This window comes from Lichenostomus cassidix, chromosome Z (assembly GCF_008360975.1).
Source record: "Lichenostomus cassidix isolate B80296 chromosome Z, HeHo_3.0, whole genome shotgun sequence".
In the NCBI taxonomy this organism is placed as follows: Eukaryota; Metazoa; Chordata; class Aves; order Passeriformes; family Meliphagidae; genus Lichenostomus; species Lichenostomus cassidix.
This window is the reverse complement of record NC_139511.1, coordinates 24,124,405-24,151,358: the sequence shown is the minus strand read 5'-3', so window position 1 is coordinate 24,151,358 and position 26,954 is coordinate 24,124,405. Positions and strand designations below refer to the sequence as shown.

Below are 26,954 nucleotides of genomic sequence, written 5' to 3'. Positions count from 1 at the left end.
ACTGTGGCTGTTCCCGAAGCACCTGCATACCGCCACGCAGCCCGAACCGCACGGCCCTTTCCGAGGGAGCCTCGGCGGCCGGCCCGGCTGTGCTGCGGGGTGCTCTCAGCGCTGCCCTGCCGCCGCCGGAGCACGCGTGGGGTCGGCGGGGCGGGGAGGGGCGGGGCGGGCACACCTGAGCCCCGCCCGGCGGAGGGGCGCGGGCGGAGCGGGGGCGGAGGGAGCCCGTCCCGTCCCGTCCCGTCCCGATCCTCCCTCCCCGTCCCGTCCCGTCCCGCTCTGTCCCTCCCCGTCCCACCCCTCATTCCTCCCTCCCTCTCTCTCTCTGCCTCCCTCCCTCCCTCTGCGCGCCGGCGGCGGCGGCGCCGCGCTCCCTCCAGCCGCGGCCGCGCAGCCCCCGCAGGTAAGCGCAGCGCGGCGCCCCGGGGGCGGAGCGGGCGGGGGGTCCCGCCATTCTCGCCCGCGGAAAGGTGCCCGCTGCCCATTCCCCGAGGGCTTCGTGCCCTCGGCGCCTTTCCTCTCTTCTTTTTGCCTTTTTCTCTCGCATTTCTGATCCTGGTGGCGGTGCCGCGGCGCTGGGCGGTGTGCCGGGCGGCCGCGTTGGCGGGGGGCCCTCTGCGGCGAGGGGCTCCTTCGGAATGGGCTCGAGTGGGCTGCAGGCGTCGGGGCAGGCTGCTGTTCCTGCTGGACTAACGCCTCCGGGATTGGCCTGGAATAAGTGATGGGCACTTGTTTGATTAAGGGACACTAACAGGACTTGCTTAGGGTCTATCCTCAAATTTTTCTTTTTTTTTTTTCTTCCTCCTTTCTTCCCCTTCCCCTCCATCCCCCAAAGTCTCTTTGGATTTATTTATACCAAATTAAGGCAGTGGAAAAAGTCTAGATAAAAAATGGTTGCCACCTCTTTCTCCTGACTTCCTCAGTCCTTCGAACGAAAAGCCTGGTAAAGTCCGGTGGGACCGACAGTGTCGGTGTATCCATGGGGTTTACAAAGGTAAAGGACAGGGAGAAGATGAATGACAAGCAGAAGGGTTTGGATTATTAGAGGAAGACCGGGAGCGGGGGGAGCAGGAGGGAAACTAGAGGACAAAAGCCGTTAGCAAACTGAAGTGAGAAGATAGAGGTGGAACCAGAGGGACCAAGTTTCTTCCTCTCACTTCTTTCCCTGTGTTCTTTTTAAATAGCTCCACAATGGGAACCATCCCAAAAGCCTGCTTCCTATGGAAATATGTGAAAAGTTTTCGTTATCAGAAAAATGTTGGAATGTCTAAATTTAATTTTCTTGTGGATTTCTCTGAAACAACACCTTCATGATTTCAGTTGTCTGTGAATGTTAGAAGCTGCGCAAATCTCCCCTTTCTTCTTTTTTTTTTTCCCCATCTTTATTTGCTCCAAGTTTGGGTTGGTGTTTTGGTTTTGGTTTTGGTTTTGGGGGGGTTTTTTGGTTTTTTTTTTTGTTGTTGTTGTTTGCTCATTTTGTTTGGGTTTTTTTGAAGTTTCAAGGCAAAATAACTTGGGGGAGCCCCTGTAGGCAACTTGTGTTCACAAAGTGGGGCGGAATTGGGGTAGTTGCAATCTTTTGACTGCTAAAAACTGCTGCAACTTCTATCTTTTCAAAGAAAGTTTTTGCATGCTAAGTCAGGTTTGGTGTGCTGTACCATTTGGTCTAAAATGAATCACTCTCAGGTCTGGGAGTCATGTTTCAATTTGGCGGCCAGGGCTGTGTGCCATGCAGCCTGTTACTCTTGTGTGAGGATGGGGTATACTGCAGTACTGAAATAATATTTCTGGCAATTCCAGCAGTGGACTGAAGTGATATTCTGTGTGCACAGGCGTAAGTGAAGCTCTGCCCTGCAGCTCGCTATTACTGGCTATAGGCGTGCCGCATGTTTTTCCTTAACTGATATGTGCTCAGACTTACAAAGCAACTTGATAGGCCTGTGTTTTACTGTTGTTTTTATTAAATATTAACCACACAAAATCAAATGCTCTCTTGCTCCAGAACAGATTGACACTGTCTCATCCTGTGCAGTTGTACATGAACAGTGGTTGTATTCCTTTTTGTGCAGTAAATAACCATGGAATTGTTACTTAGGAATACTGAGAAGCACTGTTGCATGATCAGTATGGTGTTGTCCTTATCGGTCCCTATTGCAGATTACACTAGTTAGACCCTTGGCTGCTACAAACCTTTTTCTGAGAACTTAGCAGTAGCAGTGCTGGTTGGAGAGAGGAAAACATTGGCTGGTGTCTGCTTTCTCTTCCTCCGCTCTTCAAAACAAATATTGAGGGTCGAAAGGTTAAACAGCTTTTGAGACGAAACACATGGAAAATGCAAAATTAATGTTACACTGTGTATCCAGCTTTAATATGTGAACTCCACGTGTGAGTAACAGACAGTCTTAATAGACAATCTTATCACTGTGTTCAAAAATACTTTATGGTCATGTGGTTTTCATCAGTACCTCTGGAAGATTGTAACTAAAATACAATTCCTTTTCTGCTTAAAAATGGGAGAAAATAAAAATCTGTCTGTAACTTGGCCTTGTAGTGTCACACAGTGAAACTATTTGGGGAATTCAGAAGAGGGTGTTGAAGAAAGTGTTTTGCCCTGGAAGAGAAACTTGGGTAGTACTTACATGGGGTTCCCTTTTATATTGCTGTGATGGGCCCTTAATAACATTTTAATGGATATTTGGCTGTTTCTCAGTAGGCTCTCCACACTGAGCTTTCTTTGTCTCCTATTCAGAGGTTTAAATCAAAAGGCAAGCAATTCTGGGCAGTATATTTCTTTGGGAGACCGCCACCATCTTCCCTTTGAGTAGCCAGCAGTTTGAGCACTCTCAGAGGTGAGCTGCCTTCTCCAGATGTCCGAAGAGCTGGCTTTGAGCTCCTCTAGGTGGTGACCTGCCAGCACTTACGGAGCACTGTTGCTGCGTATCTGGCTTTTTTTATCATATGGATGCAGAAGAGAATTGAGTGCCACTCTTTTGCCATCAGGGCTGAGTGAGGAACTCTTCACAGCAGTTGCTTATGGTCTTGGTGATGTCCAACGACACATGGAAGAATATGAGAGTGGAAACAGGCTGTACTTTTCACTGTCATTTCCCTCCCAAAGTTAGAATTTGCTACGTAAGCGTGATTTCTTCCCTTTCAGAAGAAAAAGTTCATGTAATTTAAGGGACACTTAAATTCAGCTTAAATGGGATATTTGAAGAGCCGCTGCTACACATAATGCCAGGGGAAAGATGCATAGAACTGTTTTACTGAAAGGAGGATAGCGAAATCAATATTTGATCCCTCCACCGTCTTTAGTTTCTGGATTAGTTCTTTATATGTTGTGCATTTCACTGCTTGATCTTTCACAATGGGCTGTATTTTTTTTAACAGTTTAGTAGTGTAAAAAGGAAAACACCTTTTGAGAAAACAGTGTATCTTTTCTTTTTCCATCTTCCTGTATCCTTTTCTTTAAGATTGCTTTCCATTTAGTTATGGTCCTCATTTGATGCCTTAGGATTTTTGTTAATTTGAAGGGAGAACACTACTCTCCACAAATGCTTGATCATGAGGGACTGGAGGCATCAATGGCTTGAACTGGCAGTGGTAATGTAGCATCCAATGTGTTTTGACTTTTCTCTTCCAGGTGTCACAAGGTGATACTGTAGAGATGTGGCACTCCTCAGGAGTGCTGCATTAGGGCTGAACTTACACTATTTTCCCTCATGTTTGTCTTCATAGCTAAAGCAGAAGCTTAAGGTTTCATCCATGGCCGGTAGGTGTCAATGGTAAAATCTTTATTGGCACTGAATGACTTTGCATCAGGAGCAAGGCTGATGTGTTGCTTTGACAGAAATTATTCCCAGGGCTCTGTCAAAGGAAATGAGAGCTGCCGTTCTACTTACGTTTCAGAGAACTTGAATTTTGGTTTTCTTCATTTATATTTCAAGCTTAGTTTCTTTAAAACATGTAGAAGTATTGCTTGTGTGTTCTCACTCCTTCATTGATGTACTGATACATATGACAGTGAACATCTGAATGGCTGGTGCCTTGTTTTGATTTTTATTGGAAGTAGAGGAGTATTCTGAGAAGTGCCTGTCTTTGTGTACCCAGACCTCTCTTTCTCCCATCCATTGGTGTTCCTTGACTGCCTGACACTCTTTCCATACTCCCAAGCTGATTAACAGCACATCTGGCTTGCAAAATCTTGGTAATTGTTTGGCTGAATCTCTAGGATGAATTTTCATTTTTTAATGACTGGTGTCTCTTATTCTTGAAAGTACTATTTCTATTTGTGCAACACTGGGCATCAGAAAAGAGCCTATGTGCTGGTGGTGGTTTAGATAGTGTGTGTGTGTCCCCATTCCACATGGCAACTCCATGATCATTGCATTTCTCTTACAAGCTCTTCACAAAGACCTTTTGAGGTGGTTAAGGCATTGTATTTCTGTATAGAGGAACAATAGCCTTGCTTGGATTAGTGCAAAATGTCCAGAATTTGCTGATAGGCACAGCCTGGCATAGTTTATTGGCCATGTTTTCTTCAGTCCTGTACCTACTTCCTACTGGATCTTGCTCTGTCTTGACCCAGATATAGAAGGCAGTTAGGTTAGTGCATGTAAAGGGAGGAGCTCCGGTGCATTTACCCCAGAAGTAAAGAAGTATTTCTCCTTAAAAAGAAAGTGAATCTTCTCTCCCTGCTTCTGGCAGACAAAAACAGCCACAGACTTGCATGGCTGCTGTGGTTCAAGGAGTCTGGGTAAGGCATGCCTGCCTCTGCCAGCAGCACAGCCAGAGAGGGGGAACCACATCCCTCCTCCTCAAGCCACTCCCAAGATGAATAGCCTGGACAGGGTTCTGGCCTGGGGTGTGTTGAGTGGTTTGCTTTCCAAACGCCTTGAAGATTTGTGCTGGTGGGCTTTGTGGTGGATAATGGCCTGGCTGCTGGCCCTGCTGGGGAAACAGGAGCAAAGTGTTGTGTCTTGCTGTTTCCCACTCACAGATTGCCATGGGGTCTGCTGGTGAGATAGTCATAAGTGGTGTGGATCACTGGCACAAGAAATGCCTTCAGTTGCAAAAGTGGGAAGGCTGTATCGCTTCTAGAAGGAAATGTATTTTGTGTGCACAGATACTCTATTGCTGAAAACTGTATGTAGACTTTTGTGCCAACTGAATTATCTTTATTTTAGATTTCTTTAATTTTAGAGGCATTGGAGCTGCTTTTTCTTTTTCTTTTTTGGTTTTTTTTTGGCTTTCATGTGGCTTACTCGAAATAAAATTTGGAAGTGCTTTCATAACACAAAGGTGCTAAATATGGGAGCCCAGTATTGTCTTTCTGCTTTTGCTTCTGACTGTGACTAAGAGGAAAACACCTCCTGATGTGGATTTTCTAAACCCCTGATAAAAATGCCAGTGAATTTAGTAGTCATATATGATAAAATTCAGTTCTGTGTAGACTTCATGTTGCCATACTCAAGATCATTTAGGCTTTTCTGTAGGAATTTACATGCCACAGTGACCTTCTGACTCAGATGGATTTCACAGGCACTTTATTCAGTACATCCATTTCTTTGCCAGCTAGAAAATGTATTGCATATTGCAATGCTTGCAGGAGCAAGCGAAAAAGCATTGGACTGACATCAAAGGCAAGATCTTTCTATACAGAATGCTGGAGATTGTAAGAGTGGTAAAAATCTGGCAAAGGAAATGCATACTGTTTTTCATTGTAAGCCCCTTTCCCTCCCTCCTCCCCCTCTTTTTAGGGTGTGTATGTCAAATACGAAATGGTGCTGGTACATTATTTATGGGAGCAGTTTTTCTTAGAAGTTCTTTGGCTGTTTGAGGATGATTGTTTTCACCCTGAATGGAAAAATGTAACTAGAGTAGTATCCCTTTTTTTATTAAGAAGTTAGCTGCAGCTTAAACTTAAAAAAAAAAAAAAAAGTTGGATGAGTATTGACTGTCTACTGCAAAGAGAAATTTTCTCTTTGAGTAAGCGGGTAATTATTTAATAGCAGTGATCTTAACACCAGGAAAGACTTACTGGAATCCAAGCAGTCAGGGGAAATTCTGTACAGGTGACACCTATTTTTTAGGTAGTTATACTTCAGGTTGGAGTTTGTAGGGAATGAGAAAGACTGACAAACTCTCAGGAGGAAATGGCTACATAGCTTGCAAGTGTGGAAAGTGTTTTGTCTGCTGCACAGGGGCATTGATAAAGGGTTTGTAGCCACTGGATTTCATTAAATGTTTAGTCTTTGATAGTGCAGTCTGCTTTTGACCTGTTGTGGTTGTCAGAGCTGCTGGACAGTGTCCTGAAGCACTGAGCTGCTGCTGGTGACAGAGCAAAGGAACTGGGGTGTCATTGCATAGCTTTAGGGTGTGAAGGGCAGTGTGCCTTCCTGAGCCAGGATGTGGGTGTCCACAGCCAAGGTGTTGATGCAGAAGAAAGCCAAGTTTGTTTGCTGCTCATTTTCAAATCAGCTTTGCTGGCATCAAGTGAGGTGGAGGGGCTGAAGGCTGGGTGGAAGGCTCCGGAAATGCCACCAATGCAACAGTCACTGTCCCTTCAGCTCACAACGCAGAAGCCCAGTGGATGCTGAGCATTCCCACTCTCCTTCTGCTTTGGAGCAAGGAGAAGCAGATTGTCAAAGATTGGCACCAGCTGTGGCTGCTGGCCCTTGGATGGCTGGCTGGTGGCAGGAGACCTCAGTGGAGGACGGCAGGTTAGTGCCTTAAGCCAATGGCAACGTTGGGAGAAGGTCATCTTGGCCCCAGACATTGCCTTGCACTGGGAGGAACAGTGTTTGCCACTATTGTGGTCAGTATTTTTTTTGTTTGTGTGCCTACATTACGTGCTCACTGACCTTGGTGGGATCTGCTTGTGGTTACTGTGTTTTTTACAATCTTACTGTAACAGGGTGTCACTTCTTGGGTCTTAGAGCTTTTAAGGTTGCCTGGTTGCGTTACTAACCATTTTCGCAGTTACTTGTAACCAAACAGGAAGTAGCAAAGGCTGCTCGTGTGAATGTGTGTGAGATGTTCTATCCAGACACTTCTGAGCCCTTTGATACTCCAGATAATAGAAGTAAATTGTGCACTTTTGTGCATAATTCAGTCATTGTTTCCATGCTCATTGTGACAGGTTCATTTTCAGTGATTGCCTATAGAGACTGGATCAGTAGTTTTATCAGGTATGTATAGTCCTGTTATGAGTTGCAGTGGAAAGTGTTGCTTTCATGTGGTAGTGAAGATATAATGTAGGATGTAAAGGGGAAATTTGTCTACCTTGCCTCTGGTTGTGCTTATAGGATTAAACTTCGTAGCACATTTCTGTAGTTGCATGCTAGCTTTAAACATATAAAACTAATTATTGAAATAAAAAAAGCATTTGGGAAATTGGTTGGAGAACGTTAGGTGGACCAGAATAGATTCAGACTGATAATGATAAGCTTGTCAATCTATCCCGAAGGAGAGTAAAGCATAGCAAGTTCTGTATTAATACTGTGCTGCAGTTCACTGACTACTGCACTTGGAAGATGTCTTTGCAAATGTGTACACAGCCCTGCTGAAGAGTCATATTGGCAAATTATCGGTACAGGAGAACAACTTGAATGTTCCCTGTACCCATCCAAGAATATCTCCAGGTATTTCTGTCTTGTCAGGTTGAACCAGCCAAACTAGTAAGAGCATGTTGTCCTTTATACCACAGTAACACTACAATGTACTGGGAATAATGTTTGGGCTTGTGTTAACCATCCACATAATCATTAGATTCGGTTGAGGAGCAACTGGCCTTTCAGTGCAGAGTTGTTTGGGGTTTTCAGCCATTTCTATCCACATGTCTCCCCATTTGCTGCGACATTCCTGCAGGCACAAGTCTGGTGCATCAATAGGTCATTGTCCTCTCATTCCTCTTGTCAAGGGAATGGGATTTTCCAGTTGTTTTCCTGAGATGCTGCAGTTGGACAGACAACTTCAGGGAAATGGATGTGTGGATATGTACCCAGTGTTCAAGGAACATGATCTTGAATGCGACTTGTACTTGAATGATAACATTATGATTGTTTATCAAGTTTATTGGTCTTTCTGTCTTCCTTTTCCTTGCTGTCCCTCCCGAAATGTGTCATACATGGAAAGCAATTCTGTGGAAGTGATCCAGGTGCCTTTGACCTGCTCTGGGCATTGTTGCTTTGCAGTGCTTTGAGAGCTGTCCCAATGTGGCTAGCAGGACATCAGGATCATTTTGTTTCTTCTAAAGCTTTTGATGGAACTACTGAAAACTTTACCTCGAAGCAGTGTATTTCCCTGTACAGAAGCCTTGCAAACAAAAGCAGATTTTTCTGAATTAATGTTTTCTCCCCTAGTCTTTTAGCCTCTCTTTTACAGCAGTTATGGTGTCCTATTTCAAATACCACATGCTAGTGGGACTGGAAACTGACTGAGATTTCAGGGTACTATTGTAATCAGAGCAGTCCTGGTATTTAGTGAATAGACTGAAAATAGGTCTCTAGAATTACTTCAATTTTGCAAACACTTCATAGGAATAGCATAGGTTAATACGTGCTTCTCCAAGAAGTACAGTGTACTTCTGTTTCCTGCCTTGGATTGTTTAAGTTTCACATGCAAAAGCATCATAAGAGGTTCAGCCTAGAGGAAAAATTCAAGGGGAGATGTGCAAGCTGATGACAACCTGATGACAGGAGGGAATTACATGATTGTAGAACACATAAATGCCTTAAAAATTATATGCCTGAGCAAACACTTATGCCACGATCCTGCATATTTCCATCCTCAACATCTCCTCCACAGACTTTCTTGCAATCAGTTGCCCAGATTTTAATGACAAAGTTCTGTTTGAGAGACTTGTTTACAGTTTTTTCAGTTCTTCTTTCTAAATTGTTCCTAATATGTTATGAAGACTCTGCGAAGGGACATTTGGTATAATTTTTGTGGGAAAGCAGTTACTGTTTCCTTCAGAAGAGTGGCACAAAACTACAGGAATGGCTTTGGCAATGAAGCCACACCCTGCTCCTTCGTGGTTGATCATTGCCAGGCATGTGGGAAAGGAGGGGGAGAAAATACTGACTTTTCTTGGAGCTCCCAAGATGAGGTGATATTTCTTGGTTGATGGCAAATCCAAATGTGCACTTGCCATACATCTCCCTCCTGCAATTGTGCCAGAAGCCATTCTGTACTCTGTATATCCGCCTGACTGTTCCTCTTGTTGTTTGATTAACTTTCCCCCCAAGACCCTGCAAGTGTCATCTCCTGCTTGTATGACCTGAGTCTCCACTAGAGGGGGATGCCAGTATAGCTGTAGTGGGAAACTTTGAGGGTTTGGTAAGTTATAGTGCTTTACTCTTCCTTCTGGCCTGGCAGTGTTGCCCATTGGGTTAAGTGGAGTATTCTTGGAAGAAGGCTGCTGCAAGACTAAGGCAGCAGCTGACCAAGTAACAGGCATTAGGTTTCTCCAAAACCCTTGTCAGTTCTGCCAGCATGCTATAAAGCATTTTTGTATAGAGCCATAGGATGGTTTGGGTTGGAATGGACCTTAAGCATCATCTAGTTCCCAACCCCCTATGACACATAGGAACACCTTCCACTATACCAGGTTGCTCAAAGTGCTATGCAACATAACCTTGAACATTTACAGGGATGAGGCATTCATCACTTCTCTGGGCAACCTCTTCCAGTGCCTCACCTCCCTCACAGTAAAGAATTTATTCCTAGTATCTAATCAAAATCTACCTTCTTTCTGGGTCAATTACCCCGTTCCTATCACTACATACCCTTGTAAAAAGTCCCGTTCCAGCTTTTTTTATAAGCCCTCTTTAGGTACTGGAAGGTGCTATAAAGTCTTCCCAGAACCTTTTCTTCTCCAGGCTGAAAAACTCCAGCTCTCTCAGCCTGTCTTCACAGGACAGGTGCTCCAGCTCTCTGATCATTTCTGTGGCCCTCTCTAGACTCGCTCTTTATTCTGTTGAGAGATCCAGAGCTGGATGCAGTACTCCAGGTGGGATCTCCTGAGAGTGGAGCAGAGGGGAAGTACAAGGCTGGCTGACCTAACAGAGGCTGCTCGGTAGCAGAGGCTGAAAATCAGACCCAGCATGCCTAAGTGGGCTGTGTCAGAGATGGGAGTAGCTGTGCATGGGCCTCAGGCTTTGGTGTCATGGACACAGCTGGTATGAGCAATTGTGGGATGCCTAAAAAATCTGGTTTGTGGGTGGATTTCAGTACGTTCTCCTTTTGTGGCCTGGATCCCTTGAACTTCTTAGTTTATTTGTGTGGTCACAAAAAAAGTCTTAGTGGTTCCCAAGTAATGCTTTATGGCTTGTGCTTTTGTTACAAACTGTCTGCAGGAGGCTTTGAAGTGTGTATGTGTTTAATGTTTGTACCCATGCTAATGTGCACCAAGTTCCAACGGAAGAGCTGGAGGCAAACTACTAGTTAGTTTTTATTTTCTTTTTTCTTTAAGAATAATCCATTGATATTCCGTTATACTTTTGTCCAACAAGATTGTTTTTTCTCGTTTCTTACTCTTTAAAAGAAGTGCCAAAAAAGTTTATTTAAAACATGGTGAGACAGACTAGATAGTGCTTGAACACTAACCTTTCTGTCATTATATATGTTAGAAAATAGTTTTTCTTGGTTTTGTTCTGTTTTTACATCGGCTCCAATCTGCCTCCTCCCTTATTTTTTTCCACTTGAATTTGTGGCATTTCCTAAATATTCTGACTGAAATATTTGTTGTTTCTGTTGGGCATTGTATATATTGAGGACCTAGTCAGGGAAGCTGAATAATCACTGAAGTATGGTGTGAATTTACAACAGCCTGCTTAATTCATGTGACCTCTTGTATGCACTGAGAGCCTGTCTGCTAAACACAACTCGGAGTTAATCCAACTCAATTCTTAAAGTGAATTAGTCAAGCTGTGAGCTAATCCTCTGTATTTACCTGCGTTTTCAGATAGGCAGCAGCCTAAGTTGCTTTAAACTTCACTTAATAATTGAAAGGGGAAGGGTCGAAGGGAAAGGTGGTGAAGTCTTGCTGTTTTCTTTATCTCTCTCCTTTCAGGGCATATTTCAGTAGTGCTTTGCATTTATAAATCTTGAATTCATGGAATGATTAGCATAAACTACCCAAGGCCAAAACCCAGTACTCTGCTGCAGTTTTCTACTAAGCACCCCTGACAGCTGCTGCTGCTGCTCCCAGAGTATTTTGGGGAGTGTGTTACTTCCTGATCATCCACAAAAGCTGTTCCACAAAAAGTCCACCTGGTTGAGTTGGCATACTGTAGACAGCAGGGAGCATGGTGCAAACTGTGAGGATGAGGAAGCCCTGTTGACCTCTGCTAAGAAACTTGTAACCAGCCCTGATTTTACAGCACGCATTCACAAATTCTGGGGGTATTGTTCTGAGCACACCAGAGATTTGCGTGATGGACAAGAAGTAATTCCCTTTCATTTGTCAACATCAGGATTTTTGTTGTTTTGAGCTACTGGGTTTGCTCCCCCTCCCTCTTGACAAGATCAAAGGTAAGATCTTATTTCTGGGTCACTGCTGTCCATCAGATAAGTTTGTTTGTGGCCTTGGGAAAGAGCATGAGAATAGGGAATTTAAGTCCTGTCAGTAAGATAATTCTTTCTCATTGTTAATTCTAAATTCTTTCAAACTTCATTCAGGTTAACTATGCAAAATACAGCACTGCAGAAATTTGAATTTCTGCAGTGATTCAACAGTCAGTTGAATCAATGCAGATGTTGTATAAATATTTCTGAAGGAGCATGACTCTTATTTCTGGTTTGAGGGGTTGATAAACAGTTCCTGTGTCTGCATTGGTGCTGGCCTGAACCACTTTAAGCTATTGCCTTGCAGTGGTTTAATATATTTTCAGGAGTGGGGGAAATGGTTGGCAAATTTCTGTTTCAGATAAACTAAATTAAACTCCTGTTTGTGCATTATTGGTCATAGTGCATGTAGATCTATATTGAGGTGGTGCATTTGCAATTTGGGATTTGGGGTTTGGCATGCTTAGTTGGGAACTTCCTCAGCTTCAGCATTTCCAGACTATTGTATTTTGTGGTGGCTTATTCTGCCTGAAGATTGAACATGTGTTTTGTGGATGTGGGGGGAAAAGGAAGTATTTGCTTTAAGGCTGGCCCCCCTCAAAGCTGCTTAGAGAATTGTGACATTTTGTTATCATCCAGATGGTTTTTTTATCTAGCAAAAGGATATTGCCTGATTGTTTAAATACAAAGTTGTTTCAGAAGAGTGTCAGCCTATTACTACTTTTCTGAGTTTTAAACAAAAAGTGGAGTTTACAAATGGATTCTTTGTTGCTGATCCATGGATGTGTTGAATTGTATTACTTTGTTATTTCTTCTTGGAAACAAATATTAAAATTATTTTTGTAAGTTGTTGAGGAGACAGATTCTTGTTGCTTTTTCCACTGAAGAGAGAATAGTTAGGGAAAAGCATCCTGATTTCTTATATAGTGATTTATACCTTGATAGAATCATAATATAATGGCCTGGAAGGAGCCTTAAGGATCAGTTATAGGGCCCCTGCCATGGACAGGGACACCTTTCCCTAGACCAGGCTGCTCAAAGGCCCATCCAACCTAACCTTAAACTCTTCCAAGGGTGGGACATCCACACCTTCCCTGGGCAACCTGTTCCAGTGCCTCACCACCCTCAGAGTAAAGGATTCTTTCCAACATCTAATCTAAACCCACTCTCTTTCAGTTTGAATCCATTCCCCCTGCTCCTGTCACTACATGCTCTTGTAAAAAGTTCCTCTTTGTCTATCTTGAAGGCTCCCTTCAGGTACTGGAAGGCTACAATTAAGTCACCCTGCAGCCTCCTGTTTTCCAGGATGAACAATCCCAATTGTCTTAACTTTTCCTCATAGCAGAGGTGTCCCTCCTCTGGACTCTGTCCCAGCAGGTCCAAAGTCCTTCCTGTTCTGGGACCCCAGAGCTGATGCAATGCTCCAGGTGGGTCTCACCAGAGCAGAGCAAAGGGGAAGAATCCCCTCCCTTCCCTGCTGCCCATGCTGCTCTGGATGCAGCCCAGGACACGTTTGGCTTTCTGGGCTGTGAGTGCACATGGCTGTGTCATGTCCAGCCTCTCAGCCACCAGCAGCCCCAACTCATTCTCACAGGGCTGCTCTTGGTCTGTTCATCCCCAGCCTGTGCTGATGCCAGGGGTTGTCCTGACCCAGGTGCAGCACCTTGTACTAGGCCTTGTTAAACCTCATGAAATTCCCAGGTGAAATTCTTCTTGAACTTGTCCAAGTTCCTCTGGATGGCATCCCATCCTTCAGGAGTGTCAACAGCACCACTCAGCTTGGTGTCATCTGCAGCTTTTCTGGGGATGGACTCCATTCCTGTGTCTGTGTAATTAGTAAAGCTGATACAAAAGTCTTTGCCCACTGTTATCTTCTTTAATGATATTGATTAGTAGACAAAATACTCATGAGAATGTGTTAGGAGCTAAATTCTGTCCACTACCCTTGCAATTCCAGTTTTCAGAATAATTTTAATAACCAGCTCCTTGCTCTCTTTCTCTCTCTCTCTCTAGGAGAGGACAAAAACATGTACCATTCTTGCTTCTTTTATAAACACATGCATGCACAATGCTGGCAACAGTTAATAATATATCTTCAATAGTGAGCTATCCATGATTATTTTGAACTTTTCTGACTCTTAGTTAACTAGTTGGAATTTCATATCTGTCAGTAGAAATAAACAATTTAAAAAAGTTTCAGAAAGTGTTTTGAAATTACTTCTTTTAGAAGTATTTGGTACTATAGGAGTCAGTAGGATGAAAGAGTATATTTTGAAAATATAGTCATAGGACAGCAGCTTCATTGTGGTTATGCTATGAGAGTCCATCCACATTGTAGTAACTTGTTTACGTAAGCCTGAGCAGATTAGTATTATTCTCCAGCAGTTGGCTTCTAGCTGTATTCTCCCCTTTTATTTTCTGGTGATTCTTTCTAGAAGTTTAAAGCAGTGAGATAATGTTGAAATTAGATGATTGCATGAATTATTACTCTGAAGTCTTCCTAGTTCATGTGGCTTTTACTTGAAATGGGGAAATCAAAAACTCACTTTCAGGGATATCTTTCTGTTCCAGTATTCACCAATTAAAAAAACTTAGTGGAGCTGCTGCTGCAGTTGTTTTTTGAGGATGGTGCTGTGGCTAGCAGAGATGTTTTAAAGCAATTTTTGTCTGCCTGTAGGTTTGGTTTGGTTATTTTATGCTGACCTGATGGCTGTGTTGGAGAAGCTCCTAATGCATCCAAAGGGACAGGCATCTACCAGCCAGAATCCCTTGCATTAAGGCAGAGCTCACTCTTTCCCCCAGAGAGAGTGGGAAGAGGTTCTTCTTAATGAGTGGCAAAGAACAATCATCTCCAAGCAATTCCTAAGAAGTAAGCATTAATGGAAGTCATTAGGAGAAGCTAGATAATGACTGAAATAAGTCTAGATGTACTGGATAGTAATGGGAAGGGAACCTTATGTGTTGGGTTGAAAGGGCAAATGGCAGGAAAATGAGAAAACTGAGGAAGCCACACAGAATTTTTATGAGTTTTCAGACAAAGTTCAGCTTTTCAGAGAAGTAGGAGGCTTCAAGAGAAGATGAGGTATCATTCTGGGTTTAAAAAACAGCAAGAAAATGCTCCCCAAGAGATGGGTGTGGATTAGATTCAATATGGAAATAATCAGGAAAGGAGGTTTAGCAAGTGAGAGAATTGCAGTGGATGGTGCAAACTGACCTAGGTCAGGGAAGTATGGAAAGGATTCTGAAAAAGGACAACTACATAAAATAAGTGGAAGTTTTGCCTGACTGCAAATAGGATTTCAAGTTAGCATAGAAAAAGGTATCCTGCGTTAAACATGGGAAAGGAGTATGATTTGGTTTTGTACAGTACAGTCATGACACTTTCAGAAAAAAAAAAGTTGAGATAATAGTGAGTGAATAGAAAATGTCTCTTTTTTTCTTTATTTTGGTAAATTTCATTTCATTAGTATGCAGCGAAACCTGATGTGCTGCTGCATCCCTTGTGGATTAGCCTGCTGCTCATGTGAGTCCAGTTTGTATCATAATTGACATGACTTAGGGTGAACGTGTTCATGATTTCATGTTACAATGCCAAATACCATAGGTTTGTCCTTTCAAAGTATGTTTTCTGTCACTTAATAAAATGTGACATTTTCTTCTCCCTCCAAAAAACCCAAACTAACAAAACACATAAAGACAAAAAACAATTCCTGAAAGAATGAACAGTTTGTAATTTTGGGAATAATCTACTCACTTAAGATCATCGGAAGGTCCTTTCTGGGGGTGAACCTCAGAGAAAGTAAAGGAGAAAGGCAGACCTGTAGTTTAATTACAAACTCTTGAACTGTCTGCCCTTTGGCAGAACCCAGTGCATGACTGTGGTCAGTCTGCTTTTGTCATCCTCAGAAGGGGTATGAGGCATGGTGACAGCCAAGTTAGAGTGGCATTTGGAAAAGATTTCCCTGCAAGATAAAGGCTTGGGGATATTACACTATCTACTGGTTTGTTTGGTTATTTTCATTGAAAACCTATGAAGAGAGGTTTTTGTCCGTTAATGCATTCAGGTTGATCTTCTGCTCTTACTTGGGGCATGGGCAGGGTCTCTAACCTTGCCCTGGTGGGAAGACTGGGAAGATATCGCTATTGAAACGTTCTTTGTGACAGCAGATGAATTCTCTGAGGGACTGCAACTGCACAATGATACTGTTTTATTGTAAATTAATTCAGCGCATAATAAATGCTACAGTGACAGGTCATCTCCCTAAAGTTACAGTGGGGAAAGAGGACAGTTTCACACCACACTCCCTCTGCAGAGTTTGTGAAACTATCTAGCTTGGTGTAGGAGACTTCACCCAAAGCATCTTTGCTGAACTTTCAGGCTGTACTCTGCAAGTGTAAGTAAGGCTTCATGGCAAGCCTTAGCAGCAGTCTTGTAGTGCTCGTACTATTAATTATTGAGGCCAGAACAATGATCTTCCCCAGATTAGCCACAGAGCTCCTATTCAAAAAAGTTTGACTGATGTAATTTTTTTTGTTTGTTTGTTTGAAGCACAGGCTGCACTGTGAATGTAAATGACATAGATTCAAAATCCTCTGTTGACCATTGTGTTGTAGAAGAGTCTTACTGAATGTAAGGGCAGTTTTTTAAAATTATGTAGAAATAAATTTCTAGCCTCAGCTCACTACTGAAATCTTCATCTTTTTTCCCTTCATAAGAAAGGCTAACAGATGTACTGTGAAAGTGAAGACTGAGGTAGTGGAAACTGAAAGTTTCTTTTAGCCTCAGGAAGCCACAGACTTCTCTGCAGCAGCTTTTAAAAACTCTTTGAGGTGTACAGGTGTGAGTTGGTGGAAGGCAGAAGGGAAGGTAGGAAAGATGAGGGGTTTTTTTTTTATTATTTTTTTCTCATTAGTAATACTAATGGGAAGGTAGGGAAGGTAGGAAAGATGGGGAAGGTAGGAAAGATGAGGGGTTTTTTTTTATTATTTTTTTCTCATTAGTAATACACTTTGGGACTTCTGCATTTTAATTTGATTTTTCAGTGAGCTCTCATGTCTATTTTGTTTTGTTTGTTTTGGTTTCAGGTTTTTTGTAGGATGCTTTTCAGGTGCCTGGGCAGCTTGAGGTTAAGTTTCCTAAGGTGTTGTCTGTTATTATGTTTTGATTTGCCTAAATGAAAGCTGAGCACTCTGGCCAGCTGTTGATATTTCATTAAAGCAATCTGCAAGCTGATACACAGCTAAACATGCTGCTGTCCTGCTTTTGATGCTGTTAGTAGGTAAAGAGCTGGTCACACTTCATATTAAACTGAATGTATGCTTTGGCTGACAAATTGCAATGAAAGCAAGCATCATATCAACGTAAAAGTACATGTATTACTTACATGGAATCTTAGAAGTAATAAAATCCCTGACTGTTATATTTTTGTAACACTGAATCACTTCCAAGACGATTGTTTAGGGCACTGTCATTCTGAAGGGGCAGTAATGATCTAGGCAGTACCTGTTTTGACATGTTCAGTGGCTGGGTTTCAGCTGTACTTGGGAGAGTTTTTTTTGTCCTTCTCTATTTCTGGTTGTCGAGGTCCTAAGTGCTCAGATTGCTGAAAACAAGGAGAAGAAAACCCAAAAAAACACCCCCACAAAAAACAAAACAAAACACAACTCATTGAGAAAGGCCAGAAAACAGATGATGTGCATGGGATAAAAGGAGGGTATTTTTAAACACCTGGAAGAGGATAATGCCATTTTTGTGATCTGATCTGCTGGGGTGTCAATGCCGTTTTATCCTGGTCTCCCCCAAGATTCTGAGGTGGGTTAGGCAGCATGCTGGAGATCAAATGGCAGGTAGAGATGGCACTTGCTGCCCAGTGGTCTTGCCAGAGGCTGTTCTGCTGCTCTCTCTCAGTGGCTATGCAGGAGGCTGTCTCAGCCTGCCTTACAACCCTTTTGCAATCCTTCCCCATCACACAGGACATCCTGTGAATTCAGCTCTGGTTGTGCCTCTGCAGCTCTGCTATGAAATTTTGTTGTGATACATATAGCCAAAGAATGAGGTCAGGAGACAGGGTTTAGTACCAACGAGTTCTGGGTTTTGGGCCAGTCAACTCAACTGTCCATTGTAGTTTCCAGTTCATTTGTTATTGATAAGTCATTTTTTGATGACGGCAAAACAGTGCGTTATTCTTGCTGCAGATCTCCCTCCTTCTTCCCTCCCATCTAAGCCTTAATTATGTTTTGTTTAGCCAGTTTCTGTGTTGCTCACTTATTGTGTCAGATTGGAAAATGATCCTTTCCAATAATTGCTGTGGGTATGTTTGTGCCCAAACAGTGCAATGCTTCATCAGCAGCAGGACTTCTGTGAGCAGAAGTGGCCTGGGTAGACATTGATGCTGTTGGATTAACATTCTCAGCCTGTAAAAGTAAAATTCTGATCTCTTAAACAATATCTGCAAAGAATTGACATTTATTGTCAAAGTAAATTAACCATTGACAACTGCAAAGAAATTACTAGGTCCATAGGGGATTCCTCCACCGGGACAGGGATTTGATGGAAAAATGTTTCTGGATATAAATTGATTTCCAGTTGTGGTTTGGGTAAATATATGTGCTGTGTTTTGGGGATGAGGCATTATTTATGAAAGTATCTTTTACTCTGTGTAGTTATTGCCTGTCTTGGTGCATATGTAAAATCCCTTGCTCCTATGTAGCATGCTAGCCGAACAGCAGCATGAAAAATTCACCTTGTTTCCTGTGAGGATCTCATTTTCTTCTGAAGAAGTGAATGAATAAGCTCATTTTTGTTGTACCTTCAGTCTGTCCTTGATCTTTATTCTTACACTGAAAAATCTGTCAAGTTTCTTATGGCTGGTTGTAGCTTTTGTTACTTTTGTAGCTTTTGTCGCTCTTGATATTGGGAAAAGGCAGAGTCAAGTATGTTTTACTCTGGGGTTTCATTTTGTTTTATTATTATTTCAATATTTACAAGGTATAGATTTCCTATTGTTGTGTCTGAACCTTTTTATATGTTAGCAAATTCCATCCTCTTTTTCTACACAGTGAAGTTATACTCAAGAATGGTCTGACTTTACTGTCAGGGACAGTTTCCAGGGGGGCTGATGGTGTACTCAGCACAGGAAATATGGTGAACTTGTCCCTTGTTTTTGACACTCCCAGATTTCCATGACCCCTCAAGCAATACTTCACAAATCCATTTTCACAATGAATTTATTCATTCTTATGAAGTGCTTCTAAATGGGCGAGAAGCTATAGCTCTGTAGTTCTTTAATGCAGTTTGATCAGTGATGAGAAACAGCAGACAGGAATCCTTTGGGGGTGGACATGTTTGTAGAACTGGTCTTCACTGGGACAATGGAGGGTGGTGTGGCACGTGCTGCAAGAACAGGTGTAACTTGTGCATTTTGTTGGCAGTTGGTCTGAAGGTGTGCTGAGTAGTTGCATTCACCACTATTGAACATACTAAATCAATGCCATATACTAGATTTATTCCAATACTTACTGCTATTGCAATAGGTAGTGGATGTGATGGCACTCTTCATCCTGCTTTTTGGAGAGGGGTATCAGCTGATAGAGCCAGGCTGATACCAATCAATGTGTAGAATTTGTACTGTAAAATGTGTGTATTCAAACACACACTATCAGCAAAATTTGACTGGGACAGTTAATTTTGTGCTACCTTCCAAACTGTTAATGCATCTGCTGAGGCAAGAGAAGAGGTAGTCTCTTTGTTGAGACATCAGAAATTTGATGGGAAGATGGTGGGGAGTGTCATTAAGTAGAAAAAAACCTGTTGCTGTTGTTCATAACTTTAAGGGAAGAGTACAACAATGGGCCTCACCATCTGTTTGGAAATCTCCTCTTTTATTTCTTTTCTGCTTTTTTTGCCCAATACTAAATCACAGCTATTACCTTCTTGCAGCTCTTTTAAGTACTGAACAGAGTGCAGGAGGTTATCCTCATTTGCAGATACAACACCCCATGGAACACAGAGAGGGCAGAATTAGGAGGAAATTGCAAAGATCATAACCACTTCTGTTGAGGAATACATTAAATGCAGGCAGCTCAGCTTGCAGGCTGCACACCCTGAGCTACCTGCATTAAATATTTTCCTCAAAACTTAAGTTAGTTTGGCTTGTCCTTATGCTTTGATCATTGTCCTGGTTTTTGGTGAAGTAAGATCAAGGGATCTGCCCAGAAAATTCAGTTTTAATGGGTAAAATGGCAAGATGGACATTGACAGCTTCCAGTGGATGTAATCAACAGAATAGCAGCTATGTCCCCCTCAAGGAGCAAGAAGGAAGCACAGGCTTTCCTAGGCGTCGTGGGTTTTGGGGGATACTGGACAACAACAAGCTTTTGAACAAATTAAACAGGAGATTGTTCATGCAGTAACCCTGCCAGTCAGGATAGGATAAGATGTAAAAAGTGTGCTCCACAATGCAGCCAGGGAGAATGTACCTTCCTGGAGTCTCTCACAAGTACCTGGAGAGACTCAAGGACAACCCCTGGGTCCTGAAGCTGGGGATACAAAGGATCCTGGTACACCCTGGCTGAAAAAGAGTATCTGTCAGCTTATGAAGGGGATCAAGCTGTTCCAGAAGTGATTGGCATCATCCCAGCTGCCCATGCTGGGCTGGATGTTCAAAGGGAAAGTTCCTTCCACACTTCATGCCACAGATGCTACATGGAGTAAGTGGGTTGTGTGTCATCACACAGTGAGATCGAATAGGAAATCCAAATCCCCTGGGGATCTTAGAATTCATCATGCACTGGCCCAAAGGCAAAAATTTCAGATTACCATCAGAAGAGGCGAAGAAGGTGATGGGCTGAGGAGGCCCTACCATATAACCAGCTACCTGGAAATGAGAAGATATACTGTCTCTTTACTGATATATCTGCCATATCGTAGGAATATGTTGAAAATGCAAAGCTGCCACTTGGAGTCCTATGTGGCAAGTTGCAGAAACTGTTAAGGGACAGGAACAAGTTAAAGCCATCCAGCTGGCTTTGGATATCACTGAATGAAAGAAATGGCCAGCAGCCTACCTCTACACTGACTCATGGATGGTGAGAAATGCTCTGTGGAGGAGTCTGGAACAGTGGAAAAACACCAATTAGTAGCACAGAGGGAAACCCATCTGGGCTGTTGAATTGTGGCGAGACATGTCTGCCTGGGTAGAGGAGGTGGCTGTAAAAGCAGGTTATCTAGATGCACATGCACCCCAGCGTCAGGCGGTGAAGAACATTGCAACAGCAGGCGGGTGGATGAGCTACCAAGGTTAAAGTGTCTTAGATGGATCTGGACTTGCAACTAGAGTTATTTCTGGCTGGGTAGCCCCATGATGCCTCTGGTCATCAGAGGAGAGATGCACCACACAGATTGGCTCATGATCTAGGGGTGGATTTAACCATGGACACCATTTACCAGGTAATCCATGATTGTGAGATGTGCACTGAGATCAAGCAGGCCGGGCAGGTGAAGCCCCCATGGTATGGTGGGCAGTGATCCACATACAGATATGGTGAGGCCTGGCAGATTGATTACATCGCACTGCCTCAAACCCGCCATGGCAAGCGCCACGTGCTCACAATGGTAGAAGCCACCACTGAATGGCTGGAGACTTACCCTGTGCCTCATGCCACTGCCCATAACACCATCCTGGGCCTTGAAAAGCAGGTCCTGTGTAGACATGGCACCCCAGAGAGAACTGAGGTGGACAGTGGAATTCATTTCAAAAATAGACACAAAAACAGAGTGCACTGGATTGAGCGGGTGTATTGTAGTCCCTATTGTGCACCAGCTTCTATGAAAAGTGAACAGTGCAACAGAGTGCTAAAAGCCACATTGAAAGCAATGGGTTGTGGGACCTAGTTAGTTAACTCTACCAATTGAGCTGGTCCTGCCCAGTCAAAACCTCCATGTACTGTAAAAGGCGATAAAGTCCCTGTGGTACATATGAGAAATGTGTAACAGAAGACAGTTTGGATTAGTGCTGCCTCAAGAAAATGTAAATCCATCTATCGGATTGTTTTTGCTCAAGAAACTGAGTGCACTTGGTGGATAATGCAGAGGGATGGGGAAACATGGTGTGTACCTCAAGAGGATTTCATTTTTGGGTGAGACCAGTCTGTAATGTTGAGTTATATAATATTGGTTGCTGAATGATACTGCCACTATATGTCGTAACTACCATGGACAATAAGTATGGATGCTCCAGATAAGCCAGTTGTGAGCTCCTAGAGAGCCCACAGTCATGAACTAAATTAACACAATTAACATCTTGGAGGGATGGCCATTGACTATGGAAATGATACTTGTGTTTGTGTATATCTGTATCCCTATATGTAGGTATATAAAGCTGGAAGGTAGGATCTGGGCATGACATAGATGGCGTAGAATAAGGGGTGCACAGTGCTTGTTTTTTGGCCAGGACAGAATTAATTTTCTCACAGTAGCCATGAGGGGGTGGAGCCTGGAGCTCTGTGGGTGTGCCTAGGTGGTTGTACTATGCCAGGCATATTACTGCAGGGGTCTGGAAGTAAGGGAATCTTGCTTCCCAGAGGGAGTGGGGCAGCTTTCAGTCAGGAAGAAAAATGTGGGCACAGGGAGTCTGTGCCTGGTTTTGTTCATTGTCTCAGTGGCCACATGTAACCAGGTCGGTCTTTGGGCATTTTTACATGTAAATCACCCTCTTTTTGTATACTTTTGTTATTAATATTGTTACTGTTCATATTCTTATCTCATAGCTGTTTCCAGTAAATTGTTCTTTTCTCAGCTCAGGACAGCAGAAAAACACCTCCATAGATTTTTATGGTAACTAAAAGGTTGTGCTACCACTCTCACTTTAACAAGTAGTTAAATGAAATGCTAGGCAAGACAAGTCACTGCTGTTGCTCTTCCCTGGATGGCATTCACTTTACTTTGTGACTGGTAAGGCTCCCATGGTGGGGTGATGCACTTATTCGTGAGTTGAACAAATTATTTGCAAACAGGATTGTTTAGTGAAGGCTGTGAGAGGTGAGTGATGCCAAATGAATACTTTCAGATGGCAAAAATTCAGATGTGACATCTGGAAGTGTGATGTTACGTGAGATCTTTTTCTTACTTTCTCACCTCTTTTACATGGTGTTCAAATGCTTTATTTTCTTTGATGAGTTTACAGGACCTATCCATCTGGGATCAATTAGTACTTTATACTGTAAGCTAAGTTTTTATTCACTAGTGCAGGAAGAGTAACTTTGTTTAGCTAAATTGCACTTAACAGCTTCAAGGTCACAGTATCACCATCTTCAGAGTCACGTAATCCAGACACTTGAAGTCTGCAAAGTCAAGCCAAAGTGATACCAAAAGACACTCTGATATGGATGCAGGACACCAAGACTGAAAGAAGGCAACAGTGCAGGACACCTGGAATTGTCTGACGCAGGAGACAGCACAGGTCGTGAAAACAAACTTTCCATTCAGTCCCAGAACTTTAATGTAGGGGAGCACAGGTCGTGAAAACAAACTTTCCATTCAGTCCCAGAACTTTAATGTAGGGGAGCACTATACATTTGTGACCCCAGATGAAATACTCAGTGATGCAGAAGTTCTTGGTATTGCTATATCACTGCAAATTTGCAGACCACCAGTGTGCTGTGCAAGAAACTGGGAAGGAATAAGGGTAATAACTTCAGTCCCTGGGTTTTGTAATGGATTTTCTGAAAACAGTTCCTTCAAGAAGGTACTTTGTGATACGCAACTGTATTTCTTCCAAGTACTCCAAGTAATGACAAGACTGCATGGTTCTTCTTTTTTGTGGTATCGGACAGCTGATCCACAAAGCATGATGCTTAATCATGGCATGTCAGAGAGCAGTATGCTTTTTTTGGTGAGAGTGTATTCCTTCACAGAGGATAAGAAATTTCATAATTTTTTTTATGAATTTTAGATCCCAATCCAACATGTTTCCCAGGTTTGCAGTTCTCTAGATGTACTCAATAAAGACAGCAGTGTCTATAAAGAGAAGAGAACATAAAATAGTATTTGCCTGCAGCACCTGCAATTCCAGAGTTTGGGATATGTGAATCTGCTTCCAAGTTTTGGGATTTTTTTCAATGTTCTGTAGTGTAGCAAGGTATCAAAATCTCCTTAGTTAGAAGCTACTCTTGTGCTTCTGGTTTTCATACTTTAGTTTAAAAAAAGAAATTACATTTCCTGCCATAATTCCCTTAGTGAAGTTAATTTGAGGATCCTGCTCCCTTTATTTGCAGTTCTTGAAAACACAGCACCCTGAACTCACACAGATATTAAGTCAGGAGCCACTTTTATTTGCTTGAATGAAGTCTGCCTAGTGACTATGCAGACTCCATTCTAGCTAGGCAGGCTATTCTAGCTCTGCTGTGAACTCACAGTCCCCTCTTGTATTTTATTATTGCTTAAGAAGATGAGGGGGGCTGGGAACTGGGAGGAAGAGTTCTTTTGTACAGGCTGACCCTTCTTCAGCAGGAATGCTTTTATGAGTCTAACCATTTGACAGAAAGCGTTTATCATGTATGTCATGCTCAGAAGGTTGAGAAAAAGGTGTTTGCAGAAGAGCTTTCCTTTTTGCTAGCCAAACTGAGAGATCAGTGAAATACAAGCAATGAAAATATAGGTGTAGAACAGAATACGAGATATGGTCATAGGATTAGGAACTTTTATTTATCTTGTGGGTTTTGTTTCTTGTAGAAAAATGTCTACAGGCATATTTCTTCTCTCATCTGCCTTAAACACTCATTGGGTTTTATGGGTTAAGCCTTTTCTGACTTTTGACAGAAATGTCAGAATTTGTGTTCTACTTGGAGTACACAGAGCTAGCTAAAGACTGAACAAACTTTAGTTTTTTTTCTTAGTTTTTCTCTTATGATGCTCCCTAGTAAAAATGTTTGTTTTCTCTCCTTTTTGTTTGACAAACAGGATTCTTAGCATACCTCTGGTTTTGGTTTAGACAATGTTCCCAAAAGGCAGCTTCGACTGTAATTTTTTCCCCACCTTCATTATCTAAAAGTGGCAGCATTTCAGCATTAGGGGAAAGATTTTAAAAGAAACTAACAATGACCAGTTGTAAAGTAGGTGCAGTGCTAGTGCCACTCTTTAACGTGTTATGAGAAGAACAGAGAAAAAGTTCTTCTGAGATCTTATTTAAGTTATAATTGGAACAGCTCACAAGGCATTGATGAGATAGGCTGGTTGAAGATTTTCAGGCTGTTGATAGAGTTTTACTGAAAATCACTGTCAAGTGGCAAAAGCTTCCCTAAGTCAGAATTTCAAGTTGATGCTGTTTGCCTCATCCATCAGTGGAAAAATTAGTGAATTTCAGAAAATTAGTTCTCATTTTTGAAAGTAAACAGGAAGCCCAAATGTTGTGTTTGTTCTTTGACGTTGTGAAGGCTGTTTTGGAGACATGCAAAGTCTCCATTTTCTGCCCTCCCCGTGAGTATAGTAGTAGAAATTTGGAGCAGGGAGTGGAAAGAATGAAAGGCTACTAGCAAGAACTGAGTAGGAAAGAATAGGGGTCATTGGAAAGCTATATAAAGATGGAAAAAGTGATCCTAGAGCTTGGAAGATGAGACAGCTACATGTGACGTAAGGCATGTGGGGATGTGTTGAAATGTGAAGCAGGCATTTCAAGATGATGCTTTTTAAGAAGGAGGAATAATTTCCACAGTGGCGTGCAAAGGCTGAGTTTAAATTAACAAGACCAAAAAAAAAGACATAACTGAATCAGAAAAGCATGTGGAGCATAACTTTCCTACAGCACTTATCTGTTCTTTCTTGGCATGGTAAGCATTGCCTTTGAAAAAATGAACTTGCGGCCAGGAAAGTTACTGGCATTGTCTGTGTAACTGTAGCACGGCCACACTTTGAAAAATACTTCTGAAAAATTTGGAGTAACTTTTGGTATGTTTATTGGATGCTGATTACACTTTGCATGAGTAGATTTCTATCATGACTTGCAGAATAGGAAGTGATAGATACAGAGAGCAATAGGTGTCTCTCCAAAATCCTTTCTGTGGTGACTAATTTGTGGGTTGTGTTGTATGTCTGGCCTGGCTAGGAGATAAAAACAGCAGTAGTCTTACTCTAGAATTTTTAAATGGGATTAATATCTTGGACATTTACAGCGGTTTCCCCCTCCACCTTTTTGTTAGTTTTTTTTGCACACAAGAGTAGAAAAAGAATGGAACAAATCTGTGGAAGCTGGACTGACCTTGATAAATGTGACAGCTATGGAGATAACTTCATTCTATTTGATCAGCTGATTAAATTTTACAGTTCAGTATATTCATGTACTGCACATCTGTGACTACCTGGAAAAAAGGGTATCATATTTCTAAGTCATAATGTTTAAGTGGTTTTTCTTAACAAAGAAGAAAAGTTCATGTGATCACTGAAGAATAATTGTTAAAGGGAATAAATGTATCCTGATTTCCAGCAAGTAATTCTGTGAGGTTTTTTTGTGCGTGTTTTCTTCTTTCTTTTGTTATGGGGTGGAAAAGTCAGGACAGTTCCAATGCTCTGTAGGTGACTATTTCCTTGCAAAACTGGGAGCAGTCTGTGTGTTAGCCTTCTTGCTGAATTCAGTTTGTGTGATGCTTGCTAGTTTGTGTGGTCAAGTGGATTTTTTTCCTGTTCGGGACCAAATTCCAGTATGCTGTTTGAAACTTCTGCCAATCTGGTGTGAGTGGTCATGTAAGCAAGTGAGGCTGGACAAACTCAGGCTGGTTTTGCAGCAGCCCAGGGTCTTGGCTGTTGATTGCCCACCCAGTTCTTCCATTATTCTCAACAGGTTTTTTTTTTTTCCCCCCTTCCTATTAGGAGTAAATATCAGTATGACTAGAGTCTGAGGAAGGGCTTCTGTGTTCCTGCCAAGAGCTTGCTGGTGCAGAGGAACGGTGCAAGGACAGCAGGGACATTTTGAGCTACCATGGATATCCCCACCGATCTGGTGCCATCCTCCATGATGTCCCAACCTGAGGTGATTGAGGTGAGTAGACCACGATGAAACTCTAGCAGGTGAACTGATTAAATCTCTTTCTTATTTCTTCGTTGAATCCTAGTTTCTCCTCCTCTCTCATTTTGAGTCATCAGGGGAATATTTCCTGAAATACTCTATTAAAGACACTCGTCACTTCCTAGGAATGTTGTTATACTTTGGCACATGACATTGATGTGTTATACTACTATTTGTAGAAGAAAATACATGGCAAAATATGATCTTTATTGACTCCATGTAGGTGATCACTGCACTGCAGCTTGATTTTTACTGTGCCTAATACATACAAAACAGAGTCTGTAGTGTGGATAAGTTGGAATAATACCAAAGGAAATTTCAGGTTTGATG

The 26,954-nt window shown here is 42.3% G+C and overlaps 1 protein-coding gene and 1 long non-coding RNA gene across 2 annotated transcripts in view; one reads left to right on the top strand and one right to left on the bottom strand.

Moving 5' to 3' along the window:
• Positions 1-295: 295 nt before the first annotated feature.
• LPAR1 (lysophosphatidic acid receptor 1) overlaps positions 296-26,954 on the top strand; it is a 75,684-nt gene continuing 49,025 nt past the window's right edge. The window contains exons 1-2 of the mRNA XM_085043574.1: positions 296-403; positions 26,429-26,597. Of these exons, the coding sequence (XP_084899700.1) occupies positions 26,538-26,597 (60 nt within the window). The 5' untranslated portion in view covers positions 296-403; positions 26,429-26,537. The remainder of the gene's footprint in view (positions 404-26,428; positions 26,598-26,954) is intronic.
• On the bottom strand, positions 18,840-21,295 carry LOC146424540 (uncharacterized). Its single transcript, XR_014846998.1, has 3 exons — positions 21,014-21,295; positions 19,088-19,131; positions 18,840-18,961 (listed from the first exon to the last, which is right to left on the bottom strand). It is a non-coding gene; the product is annotated as an uncharacterized LOC146424540 (long non-coding RNA).